The sequence below is a fragment of the Colobus angolensis genome, unplaced genomic scaffold, assembly GCF_000951035.1.
Source record: "Colobus angolensis palliatus isolate OR3802 unplaced genomic scaffold, Cang.pa_1.0 Scaffold99, whole genome shotgun sequence".
In the NCBI taxonomy this organism is placed as follows: domain Eukaryota; kingdom Metazoa; phylum Chordata; class Mammalia; order Primates; family Cercopithecidae; genus Colobus; species Colobus angolensis.
In genome coordinates, this window is record NW_012123931.1 from 3,618,877 (window position 1) to 3,637,223 (window position 18,347).

Sequence of the window (18,347 nt, forward strand, 5' to 3'; positions counted from 1 at the left end):
CCCAGGCTGGAGTGCAGTGGCGCCATCTTGGCTCACTGCAAGCTCCGCTTCCTGGGTTCATGCCATTGTCCTGCCTTAGCCTCTCTAGTAGCTGGGACTATAGGCACCCGCTACCATGCCCGGCTAATTTTTTTGTATTTTTAGTAGAGACAGGGTTTCACCTGTTAGCCAGGATTGTCTCGATCTCCTGACCTTGTGATCCGCCCGTCTTGGCCTCCCAAAGTGCTGAGATTACAGGCGTGAGCCACCGCACCCAGCCTTGGGTTTTTTTGTTTTGTTTTGTCTTTGAGACAGTCTCTTGCTCAGGCTAGAGTGCAGTGGTGCGATCATGGCTCACTGCAACTTCCACCTCCCAGGTTCAAGCGATTCTCATGCCTTAGCCCCTCAAGTAGCTGGGATTACAGGTGTGTGCCACTATACCTGGCTGATTATTGCATGTTTAGTTTTTTAATAACCTGCCAGGATGTTTTCCAGAGTCGCTGTACTCTTCAATATTTGGACTAGCAATGTACGAGTGATCCATTTTTTCCACATTCTTACTAGCACTTGGTGTTATCACTATATTTTAGCCATTTTGAAAGATATATATATCCTAGATACTACTCTTTTGTCATTGTCAGATAGGTGCTTTACAAGTATTTTCTCCCAGTCTGTAACCTGTCTTTTGTGGAATAAAAATTTTTAATTTTCAAGATGTCTAGTTGATCAGCTTTCCTTTTTATGCATTGTGCTTTTGGTGTCAAGTCTAAGAACTCTTTGCCTAGCCCTAGATCTTGAGGGTTTCTCTTATGTTTTTTATAATAGTTTTAGAGTTTGATGATTTACATTTAAGTTCATGATCCATTTTGAGTAAATTTTTGTATAAAGTGTGGAAACTTAGTTTGAGGTTCATTTTTTTGCTGATGGATTTCCATTTGCTCCAGCGCTATTGTTGTAAAAACTATGCTGCCTGTGTTGAATTGTTTTTGCACTTTGTCAAAAATCAGTTGGGCATATTTTTGTGAGTCTGTTTCTGGGTTCTGCCTTCTATTTTATCGATTTACATGTCTGTCCCTCTGCCAGTACTACATAATCTTGATTATTATAATTGTGTAAGTCTTGAAATCAGGTAGACTGATTGTTCCCACTTTCTTTGAAAAAATTGATTTAGCACCCAGGCATGGTAATCCTGTAATCCCAGCACTTTGGGAGGCTGAGGTGGGTGGATCACGGGTCAGGAGTTCAAGACCAGCCTGGCCAAGATGGTGAAATCCCTTCTCTACTAAAAATACAAAAACTAGCTGGGCGTGGTGGCGGGTGCCTGTAATGCCAGCTACTTGGCAGGCTGAAGCAGAAAATTGCTTGAACCTGGGAGGTGGAGGCTGCATTGAGCCAAGATTGTGCCACTGCACTCCAGCCTGGGTGACAGAGTGAGACTCCGTTGCAAACAAAACAAAACAAGTGATTTAGCTATTTTAGTTTCTTTGCCTTTCCATGTGAATTTTAGAATAACTTTGTCTGTCTACAAATCTTGCTGGGATTTTGATAAGAATGGCATTGATCCTTTATACCAATTTGGGGAGAATTTACATACTTTATGTTGAGTCTTTTAATCCATGAACATGTTATATCTGTTATATTTAGCATTTTGATTTTTTCCTCAGTGTTGCATATTTTCAGTATACAAATCATGTACCCTTTTTTTTTTTAGATTTACACCTAGTCCTTTATTTTTTGAGCAATTGTAAATGGTATTGTATTTTAAATTTCATTGCCCATGTGTTCATTGCCAATATACTGAAATAAGATTAGCTTTTGTATGTTTATCATGTATCCCACAATCTTGCTGAACTCACTTGTTCTAAGACTTTTTGTAGATTATGGGGAATTTCTACATAGACAGTTATATCATCTGCAAATGGGGACAGTTTTGTTTTTTCCTTTCCAAACCGTATGCCTTTTTTTTTTTTTTTTTTTATCTGTTTCTTGCGTTATTGCAAGAACTTCTAGGGCTGTGTTGAGTGAGAGAGTGGATATCCTTGCCTTGTTCATGTTCTTATAGGGAAAGCATTCAGTCTTTCACCATTTAATATAATGTTAGCTGTAGGCGCTTTTTAGATGCCTTTACCAGATTAATGAAGTTCCTCTCTGTTCCCATTTTTCTGGGAGACTTTTTTAAAAAGAATGAATGGGTGTTGAATTTTGTCAGATGCATTTTCTGTGTCGGTTGCTATAAACATGTGTTTTTCTTATTTAGCCTGTTGATATGGTAGATTATATTGATTGACTTTCTGATATTGAGTCAGCATTGCATCCTTGGAATAAACTCCACCTAGGTGTGGTATATCATTCTTTTTTTTTTTTTTTTTTGAGACAGTCTTGCTCTGTTGCCCAGACTGGAGTGCAGTGCGTGATCGCGACTCACTGCAAGTTCCGCCTCCTGGGTTCACACCATTCTCCTGCCTCAGCCTGTAGAGTAGCTGGGACTACAGGTGCATGCTACTACGCCTGGCTAATTTTTTGTATTTTTAGTAGGGATGGGGTTTCACCATATTAGCTAGGATGGTCTTGATCTCCTGACCTCGGGATCCGCCCGCCTTGGCCTCTTAAAGTGCTGGGATTACAGGCGTGAGCCACCGCACCTGGCTGGGTGTGGTGTATAATTCTGTATGTTTATTGTTTTGTTTTTTATTTTTATTTTTAGAGATGGTGCCTTGCTTTGTTGCCCAGGCTGGAGTGCAGTGGTGTGATCATAGCTCACTCCATCCACTGACTCATGGACCCAAGCTCCCCTCCCACCTCAACCTCCCAAGTAGCTGAGATTACTGATATGCACCACCACACCTGGCTTTTTTTTTTTTTTTTTTTTGGTAGAAATAAGGTCTCACTATGTTGCCCAGGCTGGTTTCAAACTCCTGGCCTCAAGCAATCCTTCCACCTTGGCCTCCCAAAGTGTTGGGATTACAGGTGTGAGCCACTGAGCCTGGATCATTATTGTTGAATTGTTGGATGATATTTCGATAAGGAATTTTATGTTTACATTCGTGGGGGATAGTATTCCTGTAGTTTTGTTTTTGTACTATTGTTGTCAGGTCTTGGTATCAAGATAATATTTCTGTATTTATTGATGTGATAAAGTTATATGATTTTCTCATTCTGTTAAAATGATTTAAAATTGATCAGTTTTTAAAATACCAAACCAATTTTGCATTCTAGGATTAGAGACCTAAATATACGTGATATATTAGACTTTTAAAATTTATTGCTGGATTTGATTTGTTAATATCTTATTGAAGGTTTTTGGTCTATATTTGTGCAGGATGTTGATCTTTTTCTTATAAAGCCTTTGTGGGGAGGCTTTCACTTCAGAGTTATGCTAGCTACATTGAACAAATTGGGAAATGTTTCTTTCTTTTTTTTAATTTTTATTTTTGAGACAGAGTCTTGCTCTGTCACCTGGGCTAGAATGCAGTGGTGCGATCTTTGCTCACTGCAACCTCTCCTTCTGGGTTCAAGCCATTTTCCTGCCTCTGCCTCTTGAGTAGCTGGGATTACAGGTGTGTACCACCACACCTGGCTAATTTTTGTTGTTGTTGTTATTTTTAGTAGCAATGGGGTTTCACCATGTTGACCAGGCTGGTCTTGAACTCCGTCCTGAGTCTCCCAAAGTGCTGGGATTACAGGTGTGAGCCACTGTGCCCAGCCTTTTTTTTTTTTTTTTTTTTGAGACGGAGTCTTGCTCTGTCACCCAAGCTGCAGTGCGGTGGCGTGATCTCAGGTCACTGCAACCTCTGCCTCCTGGATTCAAGTGATTCTCCTGCCTTAGCCTCCTGAGTAGCTGGGATTACAGGCGCGTGCCAGCACGCCTGGCTAGTTTTTGTATTTTTAGTAGAGACGGGTTGCACGATGTTGGCCAGGCTGGTCACAAACTGCTGACCTCAAGTGATCCACCTGCCTCAGTCTCCCAGAGTGCTTGGATTACAGGCATGAGCCATTGTGTCCAGCCTCATTCTCCTGTGTTTTCTAAAAGTTTGTATGAGGTTGACATTATTTTTTTCTTAAAATGTTTGATAAAATTAACTAGTAAAACTGTCTAGTTCAGACTTGGTTAAAAAGAAAAACCGCCAGTAAAGCCATCTAGGCCTGGATTTTTCTTTGTAGGAAGGTTTTAAGTTACATAATCAATTTGTTTTTTTCTATTAAATAGACTTTATTTTTTAGAGCAGTTTTAGTTTCAGGGAAAAATTGAGCCCAAAGTACAGAGAGTTCCCATATATCTCACTGTTGTCACCCAATAAGCCCCCCTGCTGTCAACACTACCACAGTTGTATTCGTTACAATTGGTGAATCTACACTGACACATCATTGTCATCCAGAGTCCATAGTTAACATTAGGGTTTACTCTTGGTGTTGTACATTCTGTGGGTTTTGAAGTGACACGTGTCTACCATTATAGCATCAAACAGAATAGTTTCACTGCCCTAAAAATTCTCTTGTGTTCTGCCTATTCACCTCCCAACCCCACCCCACCAGCCACTGGTGTCCACTGCTCCTTTTACTGTCTCCATAGTTTTGCCTTTTCCAGAAAACCTTGTAGCTGGAATCATAGTATGTATGTATCCTTTTCACTTTGGCTTCTTTCACTTAGCAATGTGCTCTTAAGTTTCCTCCATGTCTTTTCATGGCTTGATAGCTCATTTATTTTTTGTGCTGAATCATATTCCATTGTCTGGATGTGCCATAGTTCATTCATCCATTCACCTACTGAAGGATGTCTTGATTGCTTCCAAATTTGAGCAATTTTGAATAGAGCTGCTGTAAACATCCATGTGCAGATTTATGGTGGACGTAAATTTTCAGTTCATCTGGGTAAATACCAAGGAGAGTGATTGCTGAATCAGATGGTATATTTAGTTTTGTGAGAAACTACGTTATTAATATGCATATGCAGGCTAGGCGCAGTGGCTCACGCCTGTAAACCCATCTCTTAGGAGGCCGAGGCAGGCGGATCACTTGAGGTCAGAAGTTTGCGACCAGCCTGGGCAACATGGTGAAACCCCGTCTCTACTGGAAAACAAACAAACAAAAAAAATTAGCTTGGTGTGTGGTGGCACGTGCCTGTAGTTCCAATTACTTGGAAGGCTGAGGCAGGAGAATTGCTTGAACCTGGGAGGCAGAGGCTGCAATGAGCTGAGATCGTGCCACTGCACTCCAGCCTGGGCCGTAGAGCGAGACTCAGTCTCAAAATAAATGAATGAATGAATGAATGAATGAATGAATGAATGAATGAATGAAAGAGGCCGGGCACGGTGGCTCACGCCTGTAATCCCAGCACTTTGGGAGACTGAGGCAGGTGGATCACAAGGTCAGGAGTTCGAGACCAGCCTGACCAACATGGTGAAACCCCATCTCTACTAAAAATACAAAAATTGGCCAGGCATGGTGGTGCATGCCTGTAATCCCAGCTACTCAGGAGGCTGAGGCAGGAGAACTGCTTGAACCTGGGAGGTGGAGGTTGCAGTGAGCCAGGATTGTGCCACTGCATTCTAGCCTGCGCAACAGAGTGAGACTCCATCTCAAAAAAAAAAAAAGAAAAAAATGCATACTCATCATTGGCTGCATCATTTTGCATTCCTGTCAGCAATGAATGATGGTTTTTGTTGCTCCACATCCTCATCAACATTTGGTGTTGTCAGTGTTTTGGATTTTGGCCATTCTGACAGGTGTGTAGTAGCATCTCATTGTTGTTTTAATTTCCATTAATTCCCTAATGATGTGATGTAGAGCATCTTTTCATATGCTTGCCTGCCATGTCCATGTCTTCTTTAGTGAAGTATCTTTTTGGGTCTCTTGCTCATTTTTTCATCAGGTTGTTCATTTTCTTATTGTTGAGTTTTTTTTTTTTTTTTTTTTTTGAGACGGAGTCTCGCTCTGTCACCCAGGCTAGAGTGCAGTGGCCGGATCTCAGCTCACTGCAAGCTCCGCCTCCCTGGTTCACGCCATTCTCCTGCCTCAGCCTCCCGAGTAGCTGGGACTACAGGCGCCCGCCACCTCGCCCGGCTGGGTTTTTTTTTTTTGTATTTTTTAGTAGAGACGGGGTTTCACCATGTTAGCCAGGATGGTCTCGATCTCCTGACCTCGTGATCCGCCCGTCTCGGCCTCCCAAAGTGCTGGGATTACAGGCTTGAGCCACCGCGCCCGGCCTATTGTTGAGTTTTAAGAGTTCTTCGTATGTTATGGATAACAGACCTTTATCAATTATGTCTTTTGGAAATATTTTCTCTTAGTTTGTGTCTTGTCTTATTCTTTTGATAAATTCAGTTTTTAAAATAGACATGCAGCTACTCAGATTTTTTATTTCTTGTATCAGTTTTGATAACTTTTGTCTAAGAATTTCCCCATTTCGTCTAGTTGTCAGATTTACTGGTGTAAGGTTATTTTTTAATGTCTGTGATATCTCTTTGTTCATTTCTGATATTAATAAAATGTGTTTTATCTTTTTTCTTTATTAGGCGTTTACCAACTTGTTTAATATTTTCAAAGAGCTAATTTTTGTTTTATTTTTCTTAGTTTCTTGTTTCACTGGTTTCTGCTCTTGATTTCCTTTCTATAACATCAGGTTAATCTGTTCTTTTTTTACTAATACTTAAGATGGAATCTCAGATAATTGATTTTAGACCTTTCTTTCCTAATATAAGCACTTAAAGTTATACATTCCCCCTTTTACGCACTATATTAAGCACGTCATACAAAAGGTGGTATTATGTTTTCATTATCATTGAGTTCAAAGCATTTTCTGACTGCCCTTTTGATTTCTTTTACCCATAGGTTATTTGGAAATGTCTTGCTTAATTTCCAGATATTTGGGAATATTCTAAATATCTATTTTTGTCAATTTTAAGTTTAATTCTATTGTGGGTAGAGGATATATTTTATGTGATCTCAGTCTTTTTAACTTTATTCATACTTGTTTAACGCCCAACATATATGTGTGAACATTCTGTATAGACTTGAAAAGGATATATATTCTGTAGTTGTTAGATTTAGTGTTGTGTAGTACCTTCAATTGGCTTTAAAAATTTTTTTTAGGCCAAGCGCAGTGGTTCATGTTTGTAATTCCAGCACTTCGGGAGGCTGAGGTGGGAGGATTGCTTCAGGCCAGGAGTTTGAGACTAGCCTGGGCAACATAGCAAGACCTTGTCTCTACAAAAAAATTTAAATTAGCTGGGATTGGTAGCACAGGACTCTGGTTGTAGCTACTCAGGAGGCTGAGATGGGAGGATTGATTGGTTGGGCCTGGGAGGTTGAGGCTGCAGTGAGCTATGATGGCACCACTGCACTCCAGGCTAGGTAACAGAGTGAGACTCTGTGTCAAAACTCCCAAAAAAAAAAAAGCCAGACGCAGTGGCTCACTCCTGTAATCCCAGCACTTTGGAAGGCCGACGCAGGCAGATCACCCGAGGTCGGGAGTTTTAGACCAGCCTGACCAACATGGAGAAACCCCGTCCCTACTAAAAATAAAAATACGAAATTTGCCGGGTGTGGTGACCCATGCCTGTGATCCCAGCTACTTGGGAGGCTGAGGCAGGAGAATCGCTTGAATCCAGGAGGCAGAGGTTGTGTTGAGCCGAGATCGCGCCATTGCTCTCCAGCCTGGGCAACAAGAGTGAAACTCCGTTTCAAAAAAAAACAGAACAAAAGGCAACTACCCAGAATTTATTATTATTATCAGCAAGAGTGGCATTACCAGTATTTGTTTTTTTAGTATATTATTTCTCAGTAACATACTCTCTTTGAAAGCATTTTGGCAGCAGATTTATTAAAACACAATATAAACAGATTATAGTTTGTGTGATTTGAGGTGTAATAAATATTATCTTTATCCAGTGTATGTGCTTTAAAGCAATTATAAGATCTTTATATGTATTAAACAATATTACTTATTAATATGTATACTCCTGAAAAAGTTTTTAAATTTTTTCATGGTTTATTACCTTAGTTAACAATGTGATAGAATATGTTTTATTAACCAACACTTGGTACAGAGCCTGATGTATTTGCTGAATTTAATTAAAAGTTTGTCTTTTCACCAAGGCACACTGAATAGTTCTTTCTCTTCACAGTGGTCTCACATCTGAAACATGGCTACAGATTGGCTGGGAAGTATTGTGTCCATCAATTGTGGAGATAGCTTGGGTGTCTATCAGGGAAGAGTGTCAGCTGTGGATCAGGTCAGCCAGACCATTTCTCTCACCCGGCCTTTCCATAATGGAGTGAAGTGTCTTGTTCCAGAAGTCACCTTCAGGTGAGTGTCCTGACTGACTCTTCTGAATCCAATCTGGTGGTCTGTGGAGCTTGAACCTAGGTCTGATTGCTAGTATTCTCCTGGCATATGGCCGCTTTTTGTATTTTTAGTAGAGATGGGGTTTCACCATGTTGGCCAGGCTGGTCTCGAACTACTGGCCTCAAGTGATCTGCCCATGATGGCCTCCCAAAGTGCTGGGATTTCAGGTGTGAACCACCGTGCCCGGCCTATACTGTTTATTTCCTCTTTGCATTCTGATATTCATTCCTTGGCCTCCCCTGTATTAAAAACAACCTTCTCCCTTAGACCTTGCATTTGCCACTAGGTATTGTGTCATTTCCCTTCCCTTGAACCCATCATCCTTGTCAGAGCCGAATAGTCTGCTTTCTCTATGTTTTGTGGCTTCATTCTCTAGACCCTCCTTACCCTACCATTATCTTTTTTTCTAACTTTATCATCTTGCTGAATTAGCTTTTGCCAAGGTTACAAATAACCTAATGGCCAAATTCACTGACAGTATCTCAATCCCAATCTGATTTGAATGCTCCCTCATGGCTGTAGTGGCTTAAGCCTGTAATTCCAGCACTTTGGGAGGCCAAGGCAGGAGAATCACTTGAGGCCAGGATTTCAAAACTGGCTGGTCAACATAGTGAGACCTCATCTTTACAAAAGAAAAACTTAAAAGCTTAGCTGAGCGTGGTGGCATGTGCCTGTAATCCCAGCTACTCCTGAGGCTGAGACAGGAAGATCACTTGAGCCTAGGAGTTGGAGGCCACAGTGAGCCATGATAGCACCACTGCATTCCAGCCTGGGTGATAGAACAGGCTCTGTCTCTAAAAAAATAAATAAAAATACAGTGCTCCCTAACTTTTTTTTTTTTTTTGAGATAGAGTCTTACTCTGTTTCCCAGGCTGGAGTGCAGTGGCACGATCTCAACTCACTGCAACCTCCGCCTCCCGGGTTCCAGCAATTCTCCCACCTCAGCCTCCAGAGTAACTAGGATTACAGGCACTTGCCACCACGCCCGGCTAATTTTTTGTATTTTTAGTAGAGATGGGGTTTCACCATGTTAGCCAGGCTGGTCTCGAACTCCTGACCTGAAGTGATCCGCCCACCTTGGTCTCCCAAGGTGCTGGGATTACAGGCATGAGTCTCCGCGCCCAGCCAATGCTCCCTAACTTTTAAAGTACAGTATTCTCCTTTGGTTTCCCTGTCACTTCTGGTTTTTCTTTGCATGTATTCCACATATTCCCCCATTCTTTTACTTTTATGTTCCTTTTCTTCTTCTCACCTGTTAAGATTGAATTATTCAGCATTCTATCTTTGGTTCTTTTCTCAGCTTTTATTCTCTAGACAATCTCATGTGTACCTTATACATTAATGAGACCTCAAATCTTTAACTTAGGCCCATTATGAGACAGACACCTCATCTGCTGGTCATTTCCGTTGGATATCCCACAAGGTATCTTAAATGCAAGATTTTCAGAGCTAATCTTGTTATGTTTTCCTGTAGATTTCTTTTTCCAATGGCATACCCATTATTTATGATTAATAACACCTTTCCCCCACGTTAGAAACTTAGGAGTCATAATAAACTCTTTTTTCTCTTTAATCCTCGTGTTCACTTAGTTGCCAAAATCCTATGGATTCGAAATGTCTCTTGATCCCTTCTCCCTTTTCCCTTTGCAATTACCACTTGCTTGGTTCATCCCCTCTTATTTCTTGCTTGGTCTTCTAACTGGTACCACTGCCTCTTGTTTCTTCTCCTTCCCTATAGCCACCAGGAAAATCCATTGTGATCATGATGTGGTCCCTGGTTACCTCTGCAGCCTTACTTCCTGATGGCCTTCCACAAGCATCCTTCCCTTTAGTATCACCATCACATTTGCAGTTTCTCACATGGGCCATATTTTCTACATTTCCTTAGTCTCTGAGGCCCTACCTGAGATGTCTTTCTCCCTACTCTTCTTTGCTTAGCCGTTCCTTCTGCCTGTCCTGGCCAGATTTAGCTTAAGTATTACATTTATCTCTACCAGACTTACTTAAATATTTTGCTTTTAGGCTCTCTAGTCTCCTATGCACACCCCTGTCATAACATGTAACACTTTAAAAAATTTTTTTTTTTTTTTTTAGACAGAGTTTCACTTTGTTGCCCAGGCTGAAGTGCAGTGGTGCATTCTGCTCACTGCAACCTTTGCCTCCCAGGGTGAAACGATTCTCATGCCTCAGCCTCCTGGTAGCTAACAGGTGTGCACCATCACACCCAACTAATCGTTTCTATTTTTAGTAGAGACAGAGTTTTGCCATGTTGACGAGGCTGGTCTCGAACGCCTCAAGTGATTCGCCTGCCTCGGCCTTCCAGAGTGCTGGGATTATAGGCATGAGCCATTGTGCCCAGCCCATGTAACACTTTTGGTTGAATATGTACTTGTCTTTTCCACTGATCAGACTGAGTTCCTGTGGTCACATAGTGGCTTTCATCTCTATATACCAGATCAAAATAGTTCCTAGTGGAGGGCTTACCATATAGTATTTTATATTTATGCCTGTTGAATGAGCAAGGGAGTGAATGAATGAAAAAAAGCCATTAAACATTGTGGGAATGTAAGATTAATATAGTTTTGTTATCAATAGCCTGTTTTTAAAGGCCAGCATTGTGTCACTTAGACAGTTGGTGGCTGACCCCTGTCCTTAAGCACACAGCCCCCTTTCCTAGCCTCTGATAACTTGTTAAAATGCAGTCCTGCAAGGGGGTAGCTGTTTGCTAATGATCTCAGTTTTGTCATTCTTACCACTATTATAATTTTGAGACTTGGCTTTTTTGTGTATTTCAGGGCAGGTGACATTACGGAGTTAAAAATTCTGGAGATACCAGGACCTGGAGACAACCAACATTTTGGAGACGTTCATCAGACAGAATTAGGCCCTTCTGGTGTTGGCTGCCAAGTGGGCATCAGTCAGAATGGCACAGGCAAGTTGGTCAAGAAGCCAACCTCTTCTAGCAGTGCCCCTCAGAATATCCCTAAGAGGACAGATGTGAAGAGCCAAGATGTTGCCGTTTCCCCCCAGCAGCAACAGTGTTCAAAGAGCTACGTTGACAGGCACATGGAATCCTTGAGTCAGTCCAAAAGTTTCCGTCGTCGGCACAACTCCTGTAAGTAGGGTCAAGTTGATATTTCTTCTCAATCTGGTGTTTCAGGGCTATAAGCTATAAGCACTGCTAAGCTATAAGCACTGCTGCTCTTTAAATAAATCCTTTATTACTCCAATAAAATGGATGCTGGCTGAGCTTCACAAAAATACAACATGGTTCTCTTCCTCCAGGCCTAGTTCCTCAAGGTGTTAAGGGAAAGGAAATAAGGTGTTAGGGATGTCTGTGAGCTTCCTGCCCTCTCTTACCACTTCCTTCAGGAAAAGTCTGCCCAGAGTTTACTGAGACTAACAGTGATGTTTTAAATCCAGTAACTACTGGGTGTGGTGGCATGCATCTGTAGTCCCAGCTACTTGAGAGGTTGAGGCAGGAGGATTGTTTGAGCCCAGGAGTTCAAGGCTAGTCTGGGCAAAATAGCAAGATTCTGTCTCTAAAAAAGAAAAAAAAAACTTATATCCTGTTACTGATGTTGGTAGTAGTGTCTGAGTTGAACCTGCACTTGGGCTGTTCCAGAGGATTCTTGAGTAACTTCTCTTCCTGTGATTTGAGACTCATCCTCAGAAAAGAGGAGAGGACTGATCCAAACATCTCTGTGATCTTTCATTTTCTAGCACACTGACAATTTTTAATTTGCTGTATTTGTTCCTACTGATACATCAAGAAGAATGTGCATTGGTCTGTGTTGGTGCCCAGTTTTGTTTGATACTAACCTATTATTAAATGCCATTTGCTGATTATAAAACCATAGCTGTGGCCAGGCACGGTGGCTTACACCTGTAATCCTAGCACTTTGGGAGGCCGAGGCGGGCAGATCACCTGAGGTCAGGCGTTTGAGGTCAGCCTGGCCAACATGGTGAAACCTCATCTCTGCTAAAAATACAAAAATTAGCTGGGCGTGGAGGCACATGCTTATAATCCCAGCTACTTTGGAGATTGAGGCAGGAGAATCCCTTGAACCCAGGAGGCAGAGGTTGCAGTGAGCTGAGATTGTGCCACTCCAGCCTGGGCGATAGAGCAAGACTCTGTCTCAAAAATAAAATAAATAATATAAAATGAAACCATAGTTGTGTTAGTGGTATGATGTGAGCATAGCTGCCTTCCAAAACCATAGTTAATTCACTAGAACTGTTCTTCTCCAACGTATTTACTAGAATAATGTTACGATAGTGAATCATAACATTCACTGGAATCTGTTATGCTCCTTAAATTAATATGAATGTTGTTTTAAAAAATTACTTCCAAATGGCAAACTATTCTCATTTTACTTAGATGGTTTTGTACTCAGAGATGGTAGCAGAATGTATTAGAAACTTTAAGTGAGAGACTGGGTGCAGTGGCTCACACCTGTAATCCCAACACTTCAGGAGGCTGAGGCAGGCGGATCGCTTGAGCCCCGGAGTTTGAGACCAGCCTGAGCAACATGGCAAAACCCCATCTCTACAAAAAAAAAAAATACAAAAAAATTAGCTGGGCATGGTGGCGTGCACCTGTGGTCCCAGCTACTCAGGAGGCTGAGGTGGAAGGATGGCTTGAGCCAGGGAGGCGGAGGTTGTGATTAGCCGAGATAATGCCACTGTACTTCAGCCTGGGTGACAGAGTGAGACTCTGTCTCAAAACAAACAACCAAAAGAAATTTTAAATGAGTATTCGTTAACTCATTTAAAATTATAAGCTAGAGTCATGCTATGGCATTACCTTCTAAAAGGCACAATTTAGAGTGAGCTATGTCTCTCTAGACCCCACTCGGAAAGTTTATTACATAAAATTCCAGATACTTCTTGCTACCATTGTTGCTCCTCACACTGTGGTCCTGGTGGCATTGTAGTAAGGTTTTAGTGTGCTGGGTGAATTCTATTAATAGCTTGTGGTGTGACACCTGTGTCAGGGGCCAACATTTTTTTTTGAGATGGAGTCTCACTCTGTTGCCCAGGCTGGAGTGCAGTGGTGTGATCTCAGCTCACTGCAGCCTCCACCTCCCTGTTCAGGTGATTCTCCTGCCTCAGCCTCACTAGGAGCTGGTACTACAGGCACTTGCTGCCATGCCTGGCTAATTTTTTTTTTTTGAGACGGAGTTTCGCTCTTGTTGCTCAGGCTGGAGTGCAATGGCGTGATCGTGGCTCGCTGCAACCTCCGCCTCCTGGGTTCAAATGATTCTCCTGCCTCAGCCTCCCGAGTAGCTGGGATTACAGGCATGTGCCACCACGTCTGGCTAATTTTGTATTTTTAATAGAGATGGAGCTCCTTGTTGGTCAGGCTGGTCTCAAACTCCCGACCTCAGGTGATCCGCCCACCTCGGCCTCCCAAAGTGCTGAGATTACAGGTGTGAGCCACTGTACCAGGCTCCCTGGCTAATTTTTGTATTTTTAGTAGAGATGGGGTTTTGCCATGTTACCCAAACTAATTTTGAACTCCTGACCTCAGGTGGTCCGCCTGCCTCAGCCTCCAAAAGTGCTGGGATTACAGGTGTGAGCCACCATGCCTGGCCTAAAAAAATTTTTTAATGTATGTAATGTACAGTTTCAAGGTAGTTTCCTTTGGTGCATAAGAAACAACTATCTGAAATGATGATGTTTGCAAATATGAGACTGCAATTCACTTGTGAGTTCTGTATCCTTAGAAGAATTGTAGAATGCTTGGATAGAAAATGAGTCTTTCCATTTGGACTTTAACCTTCTCTATTTTGCTTGCATTCTATTCTGTTCTGTTCTGTTCTGTTCTATTCTATTCTATTCTATTCTGTTGAGATAGGGTCTTGCCTTGACACTCACGCTGGAATGCAGTGATACGATCACAGCTCACTACAACCTTGAACTCCTGGGCTCAAACAATCCTCCCACCTCATACTCCTGAGTAGCTGGGACTACAGGTGTGTGCCACCATGCCTGGCTAGTTTTTTTATTTTTCATAGAGACAAGGTCTCACTACGTTGCCCAGTCTGAAAATCTTTTTTCTTTTACCAGAAATTGTTGATTTGTTAGAAGTCCATATAGGCAGTTTATAATCTTCCATGCACTTGAAGATGACCCTTATTAGCAATTCATATTATTTTTTCCTACATATTTTTCTCCCTGTTATTAACATCTTACATTGGTATGGTACATTTGTTATGATTATTGAACCGGTGTTGATGCATTATCATTAAACAAAGTCTATATTTTATTCAGATTGCCTTAGTTTTTACCTGATGCCCTTGTTCCAGGATCCTGTCCAGTATATCACATCACATTTGGTAGTCATGTCTCTGCTTGGCTGTTACAGTTTCTCAGACCTTGTTTTTGATGACCTAGACATTTTGATGAATACTGGTCAGGTATTTTGTAGAATGTCCCTCACTTGGTAGTTGATGTTTTTCTCATTATTAGACTGGGGTTATATGTTTGGGGGTGGAAGACAACAGAGGTAAAGTACCATTTTCATCACTTTGTGTCAAGTGTATATATTGTCACTATGGTTTATAACTTTTGATGTTCACCTTGATCACCTGGCTAAAGTAGTATATATCTGGTTTCTCCTCTGTAAAGTGACTCTTTTTCTTCCCCGTTACATACGTACTCTTTGGAAGGAAATCATTATGTGCAGCCCACACCCAGGGAGTGAGGAGTTATGTTCCCTCTCCTTGAGGACACAGCGTCTTCAGACATTACTTGAAATTCTTTTATTCCAGAGATTCATCTCTTCTCCCCCATTTGTTTATGTGTTCAGTCATTTATTTATATCAGCATGTACTCATGGGTATTTATTTTATACTTTGACTTATAATTCAATATTACTTTATTTTGTTACTCAAATTATTTCAGTTTTGGCTAGTCTCCAATCTTTCACTTGGATCTCATGTTCCTTTGACATACTCCAGTGGAATTTTTTTGTTTTTGTTTTTGTTTTTAGTACTTAGGTAGTTTCTGACACTGAAGGATGCTTGTTACTACCACTACTGCTGCTGCTGCTGCTGCTCCTCCTCCTCTTCCTCCTCCTCCTCCTCCTCTTCCTCCTCCTCCTCCTCCTCTTCCTCCTCCTTTCTCCCCCTCCCTCCCGTCCCTCCTCCCCGCTTCTCCTTTCTTCCTTCTTCACTAGGTATGCTCACTGCTCCTGGGTGTCACCCTTATAGCTGACAGCAAGAAAATATGTGTATATACTTCTCTGCAGAGTTCACAGAAAAGAAAATATATATGTGTATATTTAACCAGTATATATATATATTTAAATATTTCTATATGTAACTATGTATATTGTACTATACTAAGAATTAGTTCATACTGATGTCTCCAACTTTAATCCATTACCACATGGATCCTTCTAGCCTTCTCCTTTTGCTTGTCTGTTACTTCTCACTCCAACAGTGAGAAACTTGTCTGCTATTGTCATTCATTCTTTACATAATTATTCAATTCCAGTATACATGTATAGTGGTATCAGAATTATTAACTCGTATCCCCATTCCTGTGGGAGACTGTCAAATAGAATATGGCACTTACGTACCGTTTCTTTTGCCTTTCATCTGACTCCATTCATTTCTAGAGTTATTTAGGTCTCCCATTTCCTTCATTGACTTGTTTCATTTATTCATAATACAATTAATTTGTTTTGTCACATTCTGCATTCCATCCTGGGATCTTCTAACCTCTTGAATGATTTTTTAAAATTTGCGTACACTAAGGCTCACTCTTTGTGCTGTAAAGCTCTGTGGGTTTTGACAAATACAGCATCATGTATCTGTCATTACAGTGTTAAACAGAATAGTGCATTGTCCTAAACAATCTCTTGTGCCTCACCTGTTCAGCTGTCCCCACTTCCCCCAGCCACTACTGATCTTTTTATTATCCCATCTTTGCAGTTTTGCATTTTCCAGAATATTGCATAATTAAAATTATACAGTATATTGCCCTTTCAGACTGGCTTCTTTCACTTAGCAAGATGCATTTAAGATTCATTCATGTTTTTTTGTGGCTTGATAGCTCATTTCTTTAATTGATGGATAATGTTCCATTGTGTGGATGTATCAGTTCCATTCACCTATTGCAGGGCATCTTGGTGGCTTCCAGGTTTTGGTTATTCTGCTTTTGCTGTTTTGTCAGTTTCCTTTTTCTAGATTGTTAACTGTGCATAAGTAAGGTAAAGAGATCGTAGGGCAGTAAAATGTTACTATTTTTCAAGGAACTTATTTAGAATCCGGATTAGTTTGGAAAATGTTTGCGGCCTGGGAATTTGGTAATGAGACATGGCTTAGAATAGGTTTCTGAAAGAAGATAGAGTTATAATTATTTTTCCACTCATTGAGCCCTGTAAGTAGAAAGGTCTGCCTTAGAATTTTCTCCAGTTTATGTACATTGATGTTGAGACTAGTAGATTGATGAAGCTATATAAATATCTGTCGGCCGGGTGTGGTGGCTCACACCTATAATCTTAACACTTTGGGAGGCCAGGATGGGCAGGTTGCCTGAGCTTAGGAGTTTGAGACTAGCCTGGGCAACGTGGTGAAACCCTGTCTCTGCAAAAATACAAAAAATCAGCTGGGCTTGGTGGCGGGCGCCTGTAATGCCAGTTACTCAGGAGGCTGAGGCATAAGAATTGCCTGAACCTGGGAGGTGGAGGTTGCAGTAAGCTGAGATCGTGCCAGTGCCCTCCAGCCTGGGCAACAAAGCAAAAGTCTGTCTCAGGAAATAAAAAAAAGAAAGGAAATATAAACTGTCTTCATTTCTGGCTTTTAAGTGTTCTTTCAGGATTGCAATAAGGAGTTGAGGAATTTGTTGGTTTATAATAGTTACCTAATCCAACATTGATAATTTAGCACAAGCAGATTTTAATCTCTTCTCTTGGGGTGGGAGTGGGTTTAAAGAATCATATAAAGAATAGTTTTTCTGTGACCATTCAGAATGTTTGTCAAATAGATATAACATCAGTCCCAGGGAGCAGAGGGAAACCAAGCCTTGTTTAGGATGCAGCTCTGTGTATGGGTATAATTCATATTTACCAAATCCCATGTCACAGCTAAAAATGGTGACCATGAGGGGCAGATGAAAGGCATCCTTCTCTGAAATCTTAGTCTATGAACTTGAATAGTCATTTGAATGACTTGAATATGTTACTTGAATAGTAACATGCATTTGAATAAAAATTTAACAGTTAAGTTAAGGCTCTTTTGCCTGTAGAACATGAAAGTAGGTAGCTGAGGCCAGGCACAGTGGCTCATGCCTCTAATCCCAGCACTTTGGGAGACTGAGGTGGGCGGATCACCTGAGATCAGGAGTTTGAGACCAGCCTGGCCAACATGACGAAACCCTGTCTCTACTAAAAATACAAAAAATTAGCTGGGCCTGGTGGTACATGCCTGTAATCCCAGCTACTCGGGAGGCTGAGGCAGGAGAATTGCTTGAACTCGGGAGGTGGAGGCTGCAATGAGCCAAGATCGTGCCATTGCATTCCAGCCTGGGCAACAAGAGTGAAACTCCATCTCAAAACAAACGAAGCAGATAGCTGGCCTTTAGCTCATTTATATTTAGAGAGAGGTGGTCCTATAGGCATGACATTGCCTCTGTTTAGCGCTGATTTCCCTTTTTCTCTTTGTTACTGGAGGTGGAGAGAAATGAGAAATGGAATTGAACCTTTTAAATGGAAAGATGGTCAATAATATCTTGTTGCAATATGGTTGGGCTTTAACAGTCTGTTCATTTTAACAGTCATCCCACCACCTGAGGCAGGAAGTGAATTTTGCCAAGTTTTCATGGTCCTACTGAGGTCTTCTTGACTTTTAAACTTCCTTGAATGTGCTTCATATATCTAATAGGCTTGAAAACCCAGGGCCTAGAATTTGAGAGTTAAGAAGAAGGTCCCATATATTCTTAGGCACCTTCTCATGATGCCTGTTGAATCTGGCAGTAAAACATTTGTAGGACAAATTTTTTTTTTTTTTTTTTT

At 41.3% G+C, this 18,347-nt stretch overlaps 1 protein-coding gene across 3 annotated transcripts in view; it reads left to right on the forward strand.

Moving 5' to 3' along the window:
* EDC3 (enhancer of mRNA decapping 3) overlaps nucleotides 1-18,347 on the forward strand; it is a 61,088-nt gene that overhangs the window by 11,959 nt on the left and 30,782 nt on the right. For 2 of the 3 annotated variants that reach the window (XM_011932901.1, XM_011932899.1), the window contains 2 exons: nucleotides 8,103-8,284; nucleotides 11,119-11,438. In XM_011932901.1, the coding sequence (XP_011788291.1) occupies nucleotides 8,121-8,284; nucleotides 11,119-11,438 (484 nt within the window). In that variant the 5' untranslated portion in view covers nucleotides 8,103-8,120. Of the gene's footprint in view, nucleotides 1-5,620; nucleotides 5,703-8,102; nucleotides 8,285-11,118; nucleotides 11,439-18,347 lie in introns of all 3 variants that reach the window. The other variant, XM_011932902.1, reaches the window with a different exon arrangement.